This window comes from Ambystoma mexicanum, chromosome 2p (genome assembly GCF_040938575.1).
Source record: "Ambystoma mexicanum isolate Mex_15411 chromosome 2p, UKY_AmexF1_1, whole genome shotgun sequence".
In the NCBI taxonomy this organism is placed as follows: Eukaryota; Metazoa; Chordata; class Amphibia; order Caudata; family Ambystomatidae; genus Ambystoma; species Ambystoma mexicanum.
Window position 1 is genome coordinate 595,349,339 of NC_090923.1, and position 19,210 is coordinate 595,368,548.

The window sequence follows — 19,210 nt, forward strand, 5'->3', positions numbered from 1 at the left end:
TAGCTGAACTGAACAACCAGAGGCCTGAAATGATTCCTGCACCAAAAAGCCCTTCAACTTCCTCCAATGGAACAAAGCACACTGTTACGCTCACCTGGCTCCCACAGGGGCGTCGATCTGAACTGGACAGCTGCGGTCTCCACCAATGTGACGCGTAGTGCCGAGATGACGGACTGGACTGGACCACCTAGCTTCGTTTGCTTGGCCCGTAGGAATATTCTTCTGCAAATGGAGAAAGGGAATTAACCACCTGTGGAGTTGAGCGTTAACGCCCCACCACTCCCGCTGTTCTCCCCACTGTTCACCTTTGATGTCCCCCTCTTATAGTCTCACCTGATGGTTTGGAAAGATGAGCTCTCCATCCTGCATTGAGCGCAGGGGCGCGTAGATAACCAGTTGCTTCACTGGCTCGAAGGAATTGGTGAGTTCCAGAACCATATTGACTCAGATTCCCGGCAGGACCCCGCAAGTATGTAGTTCGTAAGAGTTCAAATGTCTGACTTTCACTCTTGTCCGATTCCTTGCAGGTTGCAGCTTGACCCTAAAGAACAGTTCCTTGTGGCAACCGGTAATATTCAGGTAAGGATTTGTAATATCCAACACAGTTCGATAAAATAATGTCAATATGTAACCTATTGCTTTCTCCCTTATTCAGGTGCTGAGAGAAAGTATGAAGTCTCGGGGAATAATGCCTCCGGCAGTAAAATCAGGTAAGTCTATTGTGGTGAGCAGGTTTCCCCTCGTTTATCCCTTTGTTTCACCTTGCTGTCCTTTTGTTTCCCCTTAGGGGCTGGGGTTCGGCGAGGATGAAGTGGAAGCTGCGCCGACCCGTGAAGAGGAATAGTACCCCTGGTGGTAAAATCAGGTAAGTCTATGGGGGGTAACTAATATTGCCTCTGTGTATTCCCTTGGCTCACCTTGCTGTTCTCGTCTTCCCCTTAGGTGCCGGAGTGCTGCGGGAACATGCAGAAGGATGCGGTGGAATGTGAAGATACTGCGAGGCCGGTGAGTTCAACGCGGCGCTGCAGCAGGCGTGGCAACGCGCATAAAATAACGTCTTTCTTCCAGCTCGAAGGCGCGATGGATCGGGAATTCAGGTAAGGATCAAAGGTATTGCTCTTGTTCTAACCTTTTCTCCTTCTTTCTTCCTTTTTCTCGGAGCTCCAGACTCGAGGCGGGAATGGCAGAAGACTGGATGCAGACTTGCAGGCACGGTGAGCGTTACGCTGCTGGATGCAGAATAACGCGAAGCGTGTGCTGCTCTTCAGGCGTGGTTTAAATAGCCCCCAAAGTAGTCCCAGGTAAGTATTCCTCCCCAGCCCCACCCGAGTAAAAAAATTGTCCCTAGGTAAAGTAGTCCCTTCCAAGCATCTTTTGGCTTGGAGCTCTTGCAGCATGGTCTGCATCAGGTGAGTTTGCAGCATGGTCTGCATCAGGTACGTTTTAATCCATGAGCCTGGCGCCTATGGCGCCAGGACTGACTCCATATGAGCCTGGCGCCATAGGCGCCAGGACTGCACCCAAATAGCCCCTAGCAGGGGTTGTTGGGCTTGCTTAGAATAACTTTATGCCTGCTTCCGGGGTTGCTGGACTTGGTCTGGGTCCCCGGGGGTAGGCATCATGACACACACATTCAGACGGCCCAGTAATATCCAAACTACTACTATGGTTCCTGAGAGAATCAGAGTACAGGGGGTGGGGGGGGTGAATAAATATACCTCTTCCCCCATCCCTGTCTCCAAATGTTGTTGGGGTGTAAAGTGCTAGCCCTACCTCTCCCTTGCTTATATGATATGATATGGCATTTATAACTCCTATACACAAGTGTTTCAATGCGTGACGAGGCAAGGGGGGGGGGGGGGGGGGGGGGGGGACAAAGGGAGGACAGACAACGATCCTACTAGGCCAGGTGTCAGTCAGATCGTGCAAGTGCATGGGAGGGAGGGGGGGGGTGCGCAGGGGCAAGGGAGAGGGGAAGTGCAGTACATGGGAAGTGGAATAAATATGACACAACAGCCAGCTAGTGGCAAGTGCAAGGAAGTGCAGACGTAAGTGCTGGTAGGGGACTGAAGGGATACAGAAAAACAGTCCCCAAGTGCAGGGGTTGCCAGGGAGGCAGTGCAGGTGGGTAATTGACGGGGCTTGGGCCAGAGATCAAAAAAGGGTGGCCAGGTACCCAGTGCAATTTCGGTCAGGAATTCAGCAAGGGAGGGGAGGAGAGAAAGCAGAAGCAAAGAGGAAGTTTTTGAGGTGTTTCCGGAACCAGAGATGGTTCTCCTCAAGTTTCAGGGAGGCAGGAAGGCTGTTCCAGAGAGAGGCCCCTGCTGAAGAGAGTGATCTGCCACCAACTCGTTGCTTGGAGAAGCGACTGACCCTAAGGGAGTTGGAGGCAGATGAGCGAAGAGCTCGAGATGGGAGATCTTTAGGCAGAGAAAGTTGAAGGTATTTCGGTCCCACACCCCAGAAGGCCTTGTGTACAATGCAGAGGGTTTTGAACTTAATGCTCGCAGTCACTGGGAGCCAGTGCAGAGATTCCAGTCCTGGAGAGATACGATCCCTGGGCTTGAGGCCAAGGACAAGTCTCGCAGTCATGTTCTGGATAAGTTGCTGAGGGCGGAGAGTGGAGGCAGGCAGATTTAGATAGAGGCTGTTACAGTAGTCCAGCTTGGAGAGGACCAGGGCTCTGGAGACAGTGAGCTTCTGGGGGGAGGAGAGGAAAGGAAGAATACCTCTAAGGAGGTGCAGCTGGTAGTGTGACTTCTTGGAGACGTCAAAGATGTGAGGGGAGAAGGAGAGTGCAGAGTCGAAGATGACTCCTGAGGTTTTTAGCCTTGCAGGTGGGAGTAGTTGGAGGGCCAAGAGAGGCCGGCCAGAGAGCTGCTGGGAAGGAGGGAGTGGGTGTGCCGATGAGTAGAATCTCTGTCTTACTGGCATTAAGGCAGAGGTCGTTGACAGCACACCAGTCTTGGATGGCAAACAGACCGTCAGAGATGAGGGAAGGAGAGGAGGAGGGCGAGGGTAGCCTGAAAATGAGCTGGGTATCATCCGCATAGCACTGAAAGTTGGGACAGAGTGGCAATGCGGTGGGCAAGGAGTGCCAGGTATTGGTTGAACAGCCAGGGAGAGAGGTTAGATCCCTGGGGGACACCACAGGTACAGAAAAAGATGTCGGAGAGGAAGGACCCAAGTTGGACCTGGGAGGGTCGGTCGGAGAGGAAAGAAGTCAGCCACGCCAGAGCCTGACCAGTGATACCCAGGTTATTACGGAGACGGTTGAGCCGGATGGCATGGTTGACAGTGTCAAAGGCAGAAGAGAGATCACGCAAGATAAGAACGCAAGGGGTGTTAGAGTCAAGGTTGGTGAGCAGGTCTTCACGGATGTTCAGGAGAGCAGTTTCCGTGCTTCTGGCAGCTCTGAAGCCAGACTGATGGTCATGAAGACAACCAACAGATTCAGTGTGGAGATTGAGCTGGGAGATGGCCAGTTTCTCCAGGAGCTTGCCCAGGAAGGGAGTGATGGAGATTGGGCGATAGTTAGCAGGAGGGCAGGAGGGGTCGGCAAAGGGTTTCTTAAGAAGAGGGTGCACAAGGGAGTGCTTCAGGGGGGAAGGGAAGACTCCAGTGGCGAAAGAGTGATTGCAGAAATCTGCCAGGGCAGGTGCCAGGGAGTCAATGTGATCCTTGATAGTTTTGGAGGAACAGGGGTGAACCTGTTTCGACAAGACTTTCATAGATCGGACTTGTCTAGAAACCTTGTCTGGAGAGAAAAGGGGAAAGGCAGAGAAGGAGGAAGGAGGGGTGGCTGCAGGAGGGCCAGAGGAAGAGCAGGGAATAGCGGGAGGGGGGTGAGAGAGGGAGAGTCAGGACAGGATGTCCTGAGTTTTAGAAATGAAGTGAGAAGCCAGTGCCGTGCAGAGGGCCTGGGAAGGGACAGGAGAGGTAGAGACTGCGGCAGGATTGGCCAGATCCTTGCAGATTTTAAAGATTTCAGCCGAGTTGTTAGATGCAGCAGAGACCCGGGCTTGGATAGGAGCTCTCTTCTTGGTGAGGACGGAGAGCCGGTATTGTCTTTGCAGCAGGGGGCATGCCAGTTTGTCAGACAATGAACCTGAAGTGCGCCATTTCCTCTCGGCAACCCTACACTTGCGTTTAAGGGTGACACGGTCTGAGTCATACCAGGAGTTACACTTGGCTTTGGGCTTCAGGTGGATTCTCATGACAGGGGCAAGGATATCTAGAGTATCAGATATAGAAGAGTGGAGCGTGGAGAGGGCTGTGTCAGGGTGAGTCAGCCAGGGGGGGAGCAGGGGGTGAGAAGGTGGCGGCGAAAGCCTCAACTGACACACGCTTCATGGGTCGGGTGACCGAGAAGGTGGGTGGCAGTGACGGAGGTGGCTTGGCCTGCGGGGTAGGGAGGGTGAGGTGGGAGGATAGGAGAAAGTGATTACTCCAGGAGAGAGGAGTGGAGAGAGGGACAGAGGGGAAGGTCTGGCGAGATCAAAACATCGAGAGTGTGCCCTGCAGTATTAGTCAGGCCAGAGGGGAGAATGGTGAGTGAGAGAGTCGCAAAAGCGTTCAGAGGGGGGACAGGAGGCATCCAGGTGGATGTTGGAAGTCTCCAAGAAGGAGGAGTTGTGTGGTTGAGGCCAGGAGAGAGGAGGAGAGGTCTGTCCACTCAGAGGAAGGAAGAAACCTGACCAGGTGGCCGATAGATAGTAGCCACAGTGAGGGAGTAGTTAGGCGAAAGGGAGCCTGCAGACGAGGAATTCAAAAGGGGAGTAAGCCTGCGTAGGGATGACAGAGGCAGGAATCCACTCAGGGAAGAGAAGGGCTACGCCACCCTCAGAGCGATTGGGCCTGGGCACAGAGAGGATCTTGTAGCCATCAGGTAGGAGCGTGTCAAAACTGGTGACAGAGCTGGCCATAAACCATGTCTCAGTGAGACCAAGGACATCGAGGTCAAGTTCTTCAAGAAGGCGGCAGATATCAGAGGAGTGTTTGACAGCGGAGCGGGAGTTAAGAGTGGCAATGTGGAGAAGGTTTCCCCACCTTGAAGGGCTTCCGGGGAGGGGTACAGATCAGAGGTATGCTATGTGGAAGTGTAGAGAGCGCCCGAGAGGGGGCAGAGAGGGAGGGGAAATGCAAGGTAGCCAAGGAAAGGGAGGAGGGGACAGCAGGAGAAGAAAGTAAGTTGATGAGGTGCGGAAAGCGTCTGTCAAAGAGATGAAGGTTGGGCTGATGGCCTTGGACCAAGACGGTCCCATTAGAGTAGACAGTAATGATGACCTTAGAGGATAGGAAGGAGGCCAGGGGGGCGTCCCAACGGGTACCACCATTAATGGGAGGAAAGGAGAGAGAGAACAGAGACCATATGAGGGGTCCATAGATCTGGAAAAGGGACTACAAAGATGATGTCGGTAAGAGTTTCCTTGGAGGAGGCACTGATTTAGGTGTTGGCGATGGGGAGGCCTGGGTTGGAGACCAGGATGTCCTTTTTAAACTTTTTCCTACCAGACTTAGTGAGGAGAGCAGGATAGTCAATAGAGAAGCAGTTTGAAAAGATAGGGGAGACTTAGCCTTGAACGATGGTGCTCCTGTCAGGTATCCCCGCCTGGCCCTAAGGTGGTTTAACTGAGAGAGGGTCTTTTAAAGACTTTCCTATTGTTTTTATTGTACTTCAAAACACTTAGAAACTACTTGTTGACACAAGTCAACCATTCAACATTCTCAAAGAGATGCCTACCCTCCTGAAAATACCTTTGTTGGAACATGACTAAGGGCTCTGGGCCACTTCATTTTAGCTAGGGAAGGACTTATTTTGAGGATAGTACCTTAATTATTGTATGGTGATTGCCAACTCCTTTATATTCTTTCACTGTAGATTTGGTTGAATGCAAAACCATCAAACTTTTGGCCAAAAATATATGTGGGGGGTTGGTAAGTGTAATAATTAAGGTAGAGGGGGGTAGGAGGGGAGCTCTCCCCCCGCATATACTGACGGCCAAATAGATTAAAATAAAGAAAAGCAAAAAAAACATAAATCAATGGTTTTGCATTCATCCAAATCTCTACGATCAAATCACAGAGCCCTTTACTAAACATGCAGTATCCTGAAAAAGATTTTCCAACTGTATTTTAAAAGTGAAGTTTTAGTGCTACAAGCAAGGTGAATGTGAATTTATTAGTAGTGAATGTTTTAGTGTGTTACTCACCTGTGATTTTTCCTTGACCAGAGTTTTTCTAAAGGCTGAAATAAATAACCTTTTGTATACATTCTGCCCAACTTGTATCATTAAGAGTGAGTGCTCTCTGAGCGCGTAAATGTACCCTTCACCACTCTCATGCCCTCCTAAGTTTATGCTCCGCTGTTCAGTCAAACTACACAGAGTTTGACTAGACATTCGTGTTTGTCCCTGTTCATCAGAATAGGGTGGATTCTCAGAATCTGTCCACAGGGATGATTTTGAAAATCCATCTTGTCATGCGTGCTTGATCATATATGCCCAGTAAAAACAAAGTATTCTTACGGCATTATGGGGCAGCCAGTCTAGCTAAAATTTCTTACCAGGGCAAGGTATTTATTGGGCAGCTATGATCAAGCGAACATGTTCGGTCTAATTATTTGCTATTACGTATCAAGACTGGCCTGCATTGGTACATCCATGATTTCATACTGTGGCATGGCATTTTTAATGGCAAAGCTAACAGGAGTATGTTCTTATGTGGGGATTCTAGCATTTATTAGCAGACAAACCTTGGACATTATTTCTTACAGTATCATTAGCAAAGCAAACAGGAGCATGTTTGTATATGGGAATAACTGCATATATCGGTGCAGAAAGCATGGAAATGTATTGGCACAGGCAGTGTGACCTTTTTTACTGGCATTTACGGTGAGGAAAGGCATAATGAAAATGAGTTAGGAAGTGCTCTTGTGCACTTTTGTTGAGTCACCTCTTGGATGATTTTTGAGTTACCGTACAAAAGAGATGGCAAACTGTCTGGCTTTTTAACCAATTTGTCACAGAAAGTGGGCTGTACAATGCACATTTTAACCCATTATACAAAAAGTTTTCCAAGGAGAGACCCCCCCTGAATCTCTATTGGTTGGTTCAGGCTACCTCGCTACGATCCGTGTCAGTTGCATGCATGAGCAAATATTTACGCCCTTCCAAATACATTTTTATACCAGCACCTCTGCTTTTATGGGATCTTTCTAACAACCTAAAACTGTCGGTTTTAGGACCGTCTCTCGATCCTCCATTTACTTGGTGTGCATTCGTATTTTCTAAATACTATGACCCAGAGGTCTAGAAGTACTGTGACTTTGTTGGTGTTGGCACTATGGATCCTGTATGACTAACAATTCTGGTGACCATCCTTTCCAACCCCTTGCCTCTATGTTGTTTGTCTATCACCAGATGAAGGGACCCCAATATAGCAAGGAGTGTCGAGATCTTATGACAGAGTACTTCTTTTGCACATGTATTGTCTGGCTCGCTCCACCTCCCCTTATCACATTATGTTGTGTGCCTATCATTACATAGTGGACCCACATGTTAACTTAGGGTTGTGGAGTGTCTTGACATGTACTATCTTATAGTACAATATGAATATTTTTTTTTACTATGTGTATGGTGTTTACTAAAGTATTTATGCTAATATAGGCATATGTGTAAAATATAAAAAAGTGTATATTTGTTAGTATACCAGCATGGTGCATTTTCTGTGGATAAGTGTGTGTGTTCATAGTAACTTTGTGTGAGCCTAAATCCCCTTTTCCTAGTGTTAAGCCTGACTGCTCTGCAGTTAGCATTTTAAGAGGAGTTTGGCTTCCCCTTTGGTTTGGATGTGTTGTCCCACCTTCAGGGTAGTGGTTGTACAGCCTTCACAAGAGGCTTGTGCAAAAAACTCCTAAATAACAAGCAACAACTATGGCAGAGCACCTTCCGTCTATACACCACCTACTCTCCCTCTCCTGTCCTCACACCTCTGTTGCTACCCCATAGCACCTAGAGGCAGCAATAGGCTGCAATAACATAACCATACAACCAACAAAACATGAAATACCAAGAGTCTGATTAATAACATATGTAGCCAGATACAACCAGTACAGCCCAATTATTGGCCTTACGTTCAGGGACAGTTTTTCTTGTATCTGTGTTAAGATTGCATAATTAACATGAGGCGCCCATGTCCATCAATGTATGCACAGTAAAGTCAATGCTTTATTACTCACCTCTTGGTATTCTCCCAAAGGGGTAAGGTACTGCAGAAGTAGCCTCTGTTCTATGGCTGGTGTTAAAGGGTACAGTGTGTAACTTGCACCTATAACCCAAAGGGACATCTCTGACCAGCTGCTGTTGGAGAGCTCACTGTTTACACGCTCTGGCTCCAAAGAGGAGAAACCGAGCCGCTGCTTGACCTTACGGAAATGTTCTTTGTCATTCTCCAACCGGCTCTTCTTGGCTGCAATATTTTCGCCCTTGTTTATGGAGTTTAACCGCCTGCATGCCTTCCGACTGGTGTCCACATGAAAGGAGAAGTCCACATTGTTTGAGGGATCCTCCGGCACTTGATCTACTGTTGTATCGCCATAATCCATATCCACAGCCTCCTCATCAAGAGGAATCAGAGGCTCTGAGACCAACTTCAGAGGGCTTGTCCTTTTAAATTCCAATTTGTTAGCTGCTTCCTGTAGCTGTAAATCTCGCAACCGATGCAGCACCAGAGCTGCCTGCCAAAGATAAATTGAGAAACAGGTGAAAAGCAGATTGTAGCAAACCATCCAATCACTGTCAACTTCACACCAACAATACTGAGAAAAATTAGAACCCTCTACAGAACTTAGTGCAAACCCCACACCCCTGTGGCACATACCAAACCCCACACAGCAACATTATCACAAACCTAAAATGCCAACTGCCCACATCATATATGCCTGCACCATCATCAAACTGTGGAACTGACAGTACGGTCAAGAACCAATAAAGTTCAATGGAATAAACAGACCTAGCAAGGCATTACCATCCTCCAACAAAACCTTCAAGCCAACAGCACCACATACCGCTGACAAAAGCCCAGTCCAAAAGTCGGAACTATCTGCAATAGCCTGACACGCTCAATAGCTTGTGAACAAACTGGCAATATATGTTTTGCATACAACTGTTCGTACAAGTCTGGCAAAATGCCAGTTGCCAAAGCGTTAACCTACACCTTGAAAACAGACACCTTCTAGAGGCTGGCAATTAGAACCTCCTAAATACCAGCTAACAAAGCTTGATGCCACAACCTTCAAACATAACGATACAGCCTGGAAGAATAAATCTCCTACAGAAGGAAACATTACTGGCCTTTAGGAAACCAAAGGTCCCATCCTAGCCTTTTGGGTCCTCAACGAGGCCTTCTCTAACACAAATATTGTTTTTACTCCTTGAATGGCTCCTAGTCCCTCAGTCAGGGTACACCATGCTCATTGTGCACGTCTACTTTCACAGCAGGTTGCGTGGGCTCTTGTAGTTGGTCGCCAAATTCTTTTATTCTAGCGACATACAGTGCACTATACTGCAAATGTGTCTTTAAACCGGAATCCTATGCAAGAGTGCATGTGAAACTAGAGTAATCCTATATGATCATGGCAACTTCCTGTCTTGGAGAGAGGGAGTTACAGTGGCTCAGGAAGGAGGATGTAAAAGTTGAATGTGGTGGCCCCTGATGATTGGGTTGGAGCCAGAAAGTATGTGTGGTCGCCAACACAGATTTGGTACTGCATAGTCAATCTTGCTGGTGAAAATACACCCTTAGGACGTGTTCAGAATGTATTACCTAAACCCTGCTCACACTTACGGGTGTCCGAAGAACATGTTATGCAATGTCTTGTCATGGTGGGATCAATGTGTTCTTTTCCCAAAGCTTGTAAGTTAACTAGAATCTAACTGCGTGCCATTTGTTTTTTCATGCATTTGTTTGTATGTACTCATTCACTGCTTCTAGGGTGTGGCATGGTGGGGAGAATATAATGTCCGTTTCCTTTTTTTTTTATTAGCTGGTTAGGTCATGTTATATTAAGTTGCGGTTTCATTATAATGTTTTGCTTGCAACATCCCCTGGAAAAAAAAAAACAAAAAAAAGAGAAGGTAGATCTAGAAACATTTACACGATGCCCTCTATTAACAGTACACAATAACTGCAGCCCAGGTTGAGAAGGCTAGTCAGACAGGATTATGTAAATTAACTCCCATAAGTGCCCAGCCTAAGAAGATTCCTGCCTCATACACCAATTTAACCATTCCCATAAATATCCTAGCAGGACTCCAGAACCTCCAGGAAGTCTGAACCGGGGGTCGAAAAACACTGGTTTTTGGGCATGCCTTGGCTCACCATGACACCGGGGAAGGTTCAAAGTCAGACCACTGCAGAGCAATAGACCAACTGTGTGTCCTTAAGCGTCTTACACAGAAGCACAAGCCTAGGGTTTTGGTTAAAAAAATAATTTATTCTGGTAACCATGGGGAGTTATTTTCAAACTTGGCAAATCTGAGTTTCTGACATGCAATCCCTTCCAAATGTTTGTTGGTGGCCTAGGGAAGTAAGTAGAAGGGCGTAGCTGTCCGTGTCTTCTTGTGCATGTCTTCCACATGGCTGGAATCACCATGAAATGAGTACACTCCAGTCATAACCCTGGGACGGCAAACGCCTTTCTTCAGCGGCCATTCGATTCAGTGCAGTGCCCCCTAGAATACAGTTGAGTTCCACATTAAATGTGGTCCAATGTTACACATAGCTCTCCCAACTTTCCTTCCAATGCCTTCCTGAGCATCGTTTCCATCCCTCACCCACATCCCAAATGGTGTGCAGTCATAATGTCGACATCAATAATGTCGACAGTCAAAATGTCGACAAATTAATGTCGAAAAACAATAATGTCGACAAACAAAAATGTCGACATTATTCGATATTTTTTCGACATTAATTTAGTGTATGCATAAATAAATAAATAAATATATATATGATGTGTTGAGTATGAGGGGTGGTTGGGGGGGTGTGGGGGGGTGGCAGGGGGGTGTTGGGTGAGGGGGGGTTGGGGGGGGGACCCCCCCATAGTAAATACAATTTTTATTTATTTAATTATTGAATAAATAAATAAATAAATAATTGGTGTGTGTTGAGTATGAGGGGTGAAAGGGTGGTTGGGGGGGTGTGGGGGGGCGGCAGGGGGGTGTTGGGTGAGGGGGGGTTGGGGGGGGGACCCCCCCATAGTAAATACAATTTTTATTTATTTAATTATTAAATAAATAAATAAATAAATAAATAATTGGTATGTGTTGAGTATGAGGGGTGAAAGGGTGGTTGGGGGGTGTGGGGGGGGGGGTGGCAGGGGGGTGTTGGGTGAGGTGTTGATAGTTTTAAGGGTTTATAGTCATAATGTCAAAAAAAAAAATGTCGACATTTTTTTTTCGACATTATGACTTTTTACATTAAAAGTATAGAATGTCGACATTATTATTTTCGACATTATTTTTTCGACATTTTTGTCTGTCGACATTTTTTTGTCGACATTATGACTATAAACCATCCCAAATATCTACCAGACTTTGCACCTCCATCCCACTACTAAATGCACTGTCATACTCATCCTTTGACCCTCTGACAGACAAAAATAGTTATGACGCCATAACCTATGGCATTGGGCACTATATAAATACAAGATAACATAACACGCAAGGTGATGCACTGCACAAAGCCCATTGAAAAATATTAGAATAACAGCACATCTTTTGAAATGCTTACGGCCTGGCTCTTAGTACAGGCAAATCCCACTTCGCTCTTCAGATTCATAGTAATGTCTTCAGGAGTCCAGTTAAGGTTTCAAGCTATGACTTTGGAAAGACAGGCTTTCACTTTTTGGAAGACAATGCTTCTCTGGTTCCCTACAGCAGTATGCGCGAATTTTGCAAAGTTTCTGTACTACCATAGAAAAGATAGTTGTCAGATCTTCACTTGACAAGGCGAATTATTAGTTTCTTTGAATTCCTCAAAACGAAAGTAGGGATGTAGCACAAGAACATGGCGACATATGAAGGCTATACAGGGAAAACAGATTGATATGCAGAGAAAACCGAGAGATATGCAATCTACAGAGATATGAAATCAACCAGTGTTTTCGATCCAGGTAGCAGAGATGGGCAGGAATATGAAATGTGGCCTTAATAGTCTCACCCAGACAAGACCACACCCTTCTCTTTGGTGAGAGAAGACCAATTTCCTAGGAGCCTATATATCATTTTATTGCCAGCACCAGCAGAGTATTTAAAATAAAATAAAAACTTTGAGCCACTGTTAGGTAACGATTTGGGGCAGTACCCTTAGGGTGCACTACAACAACCTTAGCCTCCTGGCAATAGGACTCAACCTTTGGTATATGTCTGAACTGCACAGGTTGGTAGTGTAGCTGAGCAGCCAGGCTTATCTCAAGAGCGGTCAATGTGAGCAGTAATGCAGTTACATAAAGATTCACAGTGACAGGTATTCAGGACACATACTCAAGGTTTCTTGATAAAACAATTATTCATTTATGTAACAGTTATTTAAATACGCCTTCTTCAGAAGGGAGCAATATAAAAGCAACACTGAAATACACTTCAAAAAGCCACACTTTTCGGTTTCTTTAGATTCAGTAATTCCCATTGGGGATGGCATACAGACACTTCCTACACCCACAGGTGACTTAAATAACTAGGATGCAGTTGGTATTAATATATTACTGTTACATCTAGAGTAGGCAGAGAGAATGTAAAAAGATTCAACAGAATGAACAAGCAATCTCAAATGTACTTAGCAAACAAGGCAGATACTTTCAAACCCTTTCTCCCCCCAAATGCAGAATAGTTTAACCCCTTCCTAGAAGGATAGGTGTAACACAACGACAGAGGAGAGAAGAGCTCTTAGGGAACTAGGCTAAGCCAATGTCAAAGGGCAAAAGTCTTGGCAACTGGAGCACTTCTTAAAGGTGAATAAAAGTCTTTGCACAATGTTTTAAACGTTTTTGAAGAAGAAAGAAGAATCAAATGTAGAGCCACAAGCCGGGAAATTTGTGAAGTAGAAGCTTAGAAGCAAACCTACAGTGAGAGGTAAGTTCTCTCAGACTTTACAGTACCTTTGGTTTGAAGAAAAGATGCAGCTGGTGATCCTGGTTCCTGTGCAGGTCTGCAGGTCCTGCTTGTTCCTGGGCCTCAGTCGTGGGGACAAGAGGGAGAACTCTGGGGGACTACTGCACCACAACGGGATGGTCACCGACCGCAACTGGCAAACTTAAAATCAGTGGCTCTTCGGTGTTGCAGCTCCCCGCGTCTACTGCAAACAGCACCACCACGGTTTCTGGCGGTCGAGATGGACCTTCATTGCATCTGGGGTCCTGCACTCTGTTGAGTCCTGCTTCCTGGGAGTTCAAAGGATCTTCCTGGAGTCTCTTGGCCAACTTAAAGCAACGCACACAAACTGGTGTTCCTCTCCCTGGCAATACGGTTTCCTGCAGCACCCTGTGGAAATTCTACCAGCTCCACGACAGATGTCCAGGTGGCTTAATTGTGAATTGATTGGTCCCACCAACTCAAGGGGAGAAGTCATCTTTGCAGGGCTTCTCTGTCGAGGCGAACTTGGAGCTTCAGCACAGCAGCAGGGCTTCACCGGGCAAACCAACGGTCCAGGAGTTGCAGCAGGCATCTTCTTCCAGTTCTTCTTAGGATTCCTTCGTCCAGTGGTCGTCTGCCTTCCAGATAAAAAGCCTTGCCTTTTATGCAGGTTTCTCCCATTAATTCCAGCCTAGCTGTCAATCACCCAGCAAGGTGGCTGTCCTTGCCGGGCAGCCAGCTGGCCAATCACCAAGGAGTGCATTCCTGTCTCCTAGGAGACTAAGCACAGGGAGTTCCGGGCACCTCCCTCACTGCCAGCCCCCACCAGACTCTCTGGAGTCAGAGGCGGGTTTCACTTGTGAAGCCCGCCAAAGACGAAACGAACAAAGGGACCAAACCTGCTTTGGCGTGCAGAGTAAATCTCAAGGAGGATCAAAACAACAAGAAATGGCGAAAAAAGAAGACCGAGGCCATTTTGATCAAAATGGCGCCCATGGGTGCTTTACCGCAGCTGCGAACACGCCCGCGGTAAAGACGCAACACAGTAGTAAAATGTAACCACTGCCACCAGCCATAATTTGTGTTAAGGGTAACATAAAAAATGTTACATGAGAAGCTAGACAAAGGGGTTACTAAGTAATCCCTCCAGCACCCTATTGCTGGGTCTAGAAAGGTAAAATGTAAGTACAGTTAATTTCACTTTACTGCTCTTGGAAACAGTAGTTAATCCAAGAGAAAGGTATTTAAACCTTGGGAAATCTGAAAGACTTCCCTGTGTCACTGCACTAAAGGTGCTGTGTGACAATGCAAAAACATGCCTATGGAGTTTTTCAGACTCCAACAACATAAGGAAACACAGAGTTAACAATCAGAAAAATACATGAGAGAGTGGGAAAAAGGTCTCACTCTCTCCAGGTTCAAAATTTAAAAGTCCTTGAGTCCAGCAAAAGTGCTGGGTGTCTAAGGTAGAAAGGAATTTGGACATTTCTGATAATTCTCCATAACAGCCACTATCAGAAACATATCCATTGATTGGTGTAACAGCAGCTTGTATTTCTAAACAGATAGCTTAGTCAGCTATAATGCTCTGCAGCAGGCAACCAGTGAATAGAAAGAAACCAACTTCAATGAGTAGAAAGAAACAGAATAAACTCTGCTGGAAATAGACGGGGTAGGTATTTTCCACATGCGTTTGCTGGGTTCCATGTCATTTCATTAGCAGTCATTTTTACAACTGATATTTTTACGAATAACTTTTCAGAGAAAAAATAAAAATTGACATTTCTATGGGGGAGGGTTACTCCCCCTCTGTTCCCCCCCCCCTCGAAACTTCCCCACCCCTATCAATGTTTAACTATTCCCAACACCCCCAACCCCTTATCTGCCCTACGCCCCACCTCCCAAATTGCGATGAATTATTTCGGCAAAGTGTACTTGTAAAAAAAAGCCATAAAAATGGCTCGGCGAAACACCAGTATACCGTTTGCTGAGAGAACAAGTAAAAGATGCAGAGGAGCCTAGCGCTCCCAATTAGTGCCAGGAAAATAAGGTAGGCTCCTGTGGTGTAAAAAGTCCATCTGCAAAGACAGTCAGAAGAACAAGCTTGAAATGCTAACAAGTCAAAGACAATGCTTTGGATGCATAGGGTATAGTTGGATTATCCTGAGTGCTCAGTAAGCCCAATCTACCATTTAGTGAGAATTGTTTGTCCCTTTGAGGCAAAACGGTAACCCCAGCCTCCCCGTTCTAGTAAAGGGAGCATCCATGACGAAGAGCCTATCCAAAATTACCATCAGGATATCAGTGTGAGAAAAACATGTGTGATGATGGGCTTTTGTTGGATTCAGAGGTTGATGAAAGCAACATTTTAACTGACGCTCTACTTAACCGTAATAACTATATCCTATATATTTATCTGAATATGTCGGGTCGGACAGATGCCCCCCAACAGAAACCCTAACGGCAGTAGCCCCAATAATTTAAGATATAATCTGCCATGACTTAGTAGGTCTCAAATGTGCATATTTCAGACAGTAGAAGATATGGGTTTAAATGTAAGGACGTAGTGTACCAATAGCTCTAGGGTGTGCGAGGTAGATATTTACCATCTGGGAGTTTTCTTCCCTGTAATTGGCAGCAATATCTTGGTTCTCCATTGCCCCGCCCAGCAGTCCGGTGGCATACGTCTTCAGAGGCTGCTCAGCTTCACGGGACCATTTGAATAAATTTTCCACAATTCCCTCCTGCTGGCAAAAAAGACAAAAAGGTTCTGCATAATTAAAATGTGATTTTAAAAGTCCACCACTCTGTAGCTTGGTCTGTCATAAATCCAAAATGTTCAATATAATTTGATTCAACGAATGACCATTTGCATTGTGCATACTAAACTGACTCGGCATAGATCTCACTAGTACTATGGGAATAGTAGTCTCTAAAAGGTAGGAAGAGTCCCCAGTGATCAAAAGCCTATTGCTATTTGTTAGATACGTTTTTCTAAAGTACAACTGGTGTGGGACTTAAGACATCTCTTGAAATTAGGGACCCAACTCTTAACATAGGGCTGTACTACACAAGTCGGTAGGGTGGCTGAGTAGCAAGGCTTATCTTGGGAGTGGCACTGAGCTGTAGAGCAGTACACTGAAACCAGTAAAAACAAGGATCCAAGTAAACACTTACACACAGAGTTATATTAAAATATTTATTTATATAAACACAAGGTAAATCAAACTAAAAAGGCAGCAACTAGTAATAACATTCAATGGAAAATTCATTTAAATCAAAGGATCAATAATGCCTGCAAGTAATTTCTTTCTATGCTACATAGTTCCAAGCATACGGAGTGACATCAAAACAGGTCAGGAAGAGCACTTATATAAGCATCACCATTACACATCGAGTTTGGGAGGGAAAGTTTCAAAGTTAGATAGAATACACTTTAGCAACAGTTACAATAGTCTTTTCTCCCAGAGGGATGCAGCTAGTTTGTTTCCCAGCAGAAAAATGTGTTACACAATTTACTACAAACGGGGGACCCAGCACTGCCAAAGCCAATAGGGTTGAGAAGAGGAGCCTTTAGAGAACCTGGATAATCAAAGTCAAGTGGATAGTTCTAGTTCTGATGCAGTTCTTCGAAAAAAAAGTTAATCAGTCAGTAGTTCTTGAAATCCAGGAGCTCAAGGTCTGCACAAGTGAGTCGAGGTTGTTAGGCAAAGTGTGAATGCAGTACCCTCTGGGAACACCACAAACAACTAGGACTACAGGTATTAGGCAAACCAACCTTTGGTATAAGCTTGTGCTACACAGTTTTGGTAGCGTGTTGAGCAGCAAGGCTTATCTCAAGAGGGGAAATGTGAGCTGTAGTGGAGTTACACAAAGGTTCACAGTTACAAGTATTTAAATAAACTCTTACACTTCTTGCATAAACAATTATTAATGTATCAGTCAGTTATACAGCCTTCCTTAGAAGGGAGCAATAGAATAGTAAGATACACATACACTTGAATACAGTACACACTGAGTTTCTGAATCAGAAAAGACCCCTTTGGGATGGCCCACAGACGCAACCTACACCCACAGGTGACTTTAGTAACAAGGGTGCTGGGAACATTAATATCTTACTGTTGGCATTCAGAATGCTCTTGGGACTTGGTAAAAGGTAAAGATCATTTAGAACACAAGAGACCACAAATATTCATAAGCAGTGCAATACTTTTAGAGTTCACTAGAAGAGTCAATAAAATGCAATAGGCTAAGCCAAAGTCAATAGGCAAGAGTATTGTATTGGATAAAGCACTTCTGGTAAGTAAATGGAAAAGTTGCCACAAGTTCTTAGGAATCTTTGAGAAAAAAAGAATCAGATGTAGGGACACACGCTGATTAGACTTGTGAGTTGTAGAAGTTTCAAGCACTTTTACAGTGAGAGGTAAGTTCTCTCAGTCTTGTTTTACAGTACCTTTGAATTAAGAAAAAGATGCAGCTGATGACCTCTGTTCGTGTGCAGCTCTGCAAATCTCGCTGTTCCTGGGCCTCAGTCGTGGGGACAAGAGGGAGGACGTCGGGTGACTCCTGCACTGCACTGGGACGGTTAAAACTTGCACCCGCCAAACTTCACTTTCAGTGGATGTTTCGTGTTTCAGCTACTCAGATAAGGTGGACTGTCCTGGCTTCTGGGGTCCCGTACTCAGCTGAGGAGGCTCAGGCTTGGTCAGTCCTACTTCGTGGAAGTCCGGAGGATCTTCCAAAAGCTTTACACCAGCTTAAAAGCAACGCACACAATCTGGTGTTCCTCTCCCTGGCTATACAGTTTCCTGCACCTGTGGAAATTCAACCAGCTCCGAGATGGATGTCCAAGTGGCTTACTTTGGAGTTTATTGGACCCATCAACTCAAGGGGAGAAGTCGTTCTTGCAGGGGCTTCTCCGTCGATGTGAACTTGCCGATTCAGCACTACAGCAGGGCTTCACCGGGCAAACCAACAGTCCAGGAGTAGCAGCAGGCATCCTCTTCAAGTTCTTCTTCGGTTCCTTCATCCAGTGGTCGATTCTGCCTTCCAAGCCAAAAGACTTGCCTTTTATTCAGTTATCTCCCATTCATTCCAGATTACTCCCATTCATTCCAGATTAGTTGTCACTCACTGAGCAGTGTGGCTGTCCTTGCCGGACAGACAGCCAGCCAATCACCACAGAGTGCATTTGGGTCTCCTAGGAGACTAAGCACAGGGTGTTTCGGGCACCTCCCTCACTTCCTGATCATTTTGTGAAAGATGGCTCTGCCATTTTGAAAAAGAAGTCTCCCGCGGTTGCTTTACCGGAGCCATGTTCGCGGGTCGCAGTAAATGCAAACCATGGTAGTTCGGATGACACCACTGCCACCAGCCATTCAGTGAGGAAAGGGTAACAAAAATGGTACATGAGTAGCTAGACAAGGGATACTAAGTAACCCCTCCAGCACTCTATTGTAAGATAGGGTGTGCTGGGTCTAGAAATGTATACGGGTAAGTAAAGTCACTTTTACTTTACTGCTGTGGGAAACAGTAGTTTATCCCAGAGAAGGTAGTTAAACCTTGGGAAATCTGAAAGACTTCCCTGTGTCACTGCACTGAAGGTGCTGTGTGACACAATGTACAAGATGATGCCTATGGAGTTTGTCAGACTCCATAACTAAAAGAAACTGTGTACAAAATCACATTAAAAACACACGAGAGTGTGGGAAAAAGGGTCACACTCTCACTCTCTCCAGGTTAACAAAAATGAAGTCCTCAAAATCCAGGAAAGTTGCTGGGAGTCTGTAAGGTGGAGGGAATTAGCACATTTCTGAGAATACTCCCTAACAGAGGTCAACTCTAGATGGGTGAAAATAGCACTTCGCAAGCCAGGAAGCAAAGAAAAATGGCACAAGGAAGTTACACCCAAAGCCCCAAAGTACCTTAAAGATTTTACAGCTGGCTTTACAGGGGGGTGGGGGGACGTTGGCAGGCTTTTGCGGCATCACTCTGAGGAGGGAGTCGGAAGCAATGGATTCCACTCACATCAGCGGCTCTTGTGGTTTTGGTGCCTTTTTCTCAGCGCCACGGAGGAATGA

General features: G+C 45.8%; 1 protein-coding gene across 3 annotated transcripts in view; it reads right to left on the reverse strand.

The window, feature by feature from the left end:
* The window catches only part of DCAF1 (DDB1 and CUL4 associated factor 1), a 1,932,496-nt gene that overhangs the window by 1,653,156 nt on the left and 260,130 nt on the right, over window positions 1–19,210 (reverse strand). For 2 of the 3 annotated variants that reach the window (XM_069644105.1, XM_069644103.1), the window contains exons 6-7: window positions 15,737–15,877; window positions 8,240–8,737 (exon numbers count right to left, since the gene is read on the reverse strand). In XM_069644105.1, the coding sequence (XP_069500206.1) occupies window positions 8,240–8,737; window positions 15,737–15,877 (639 nt within the window). The remainder of the gene's footprint in view (window positions 1–8,239; window positions 8,738–15,736; window positions 15,878–19,210) is intronic. The other variant, XM_069644104.1, reaches the window with a different exon arrangement.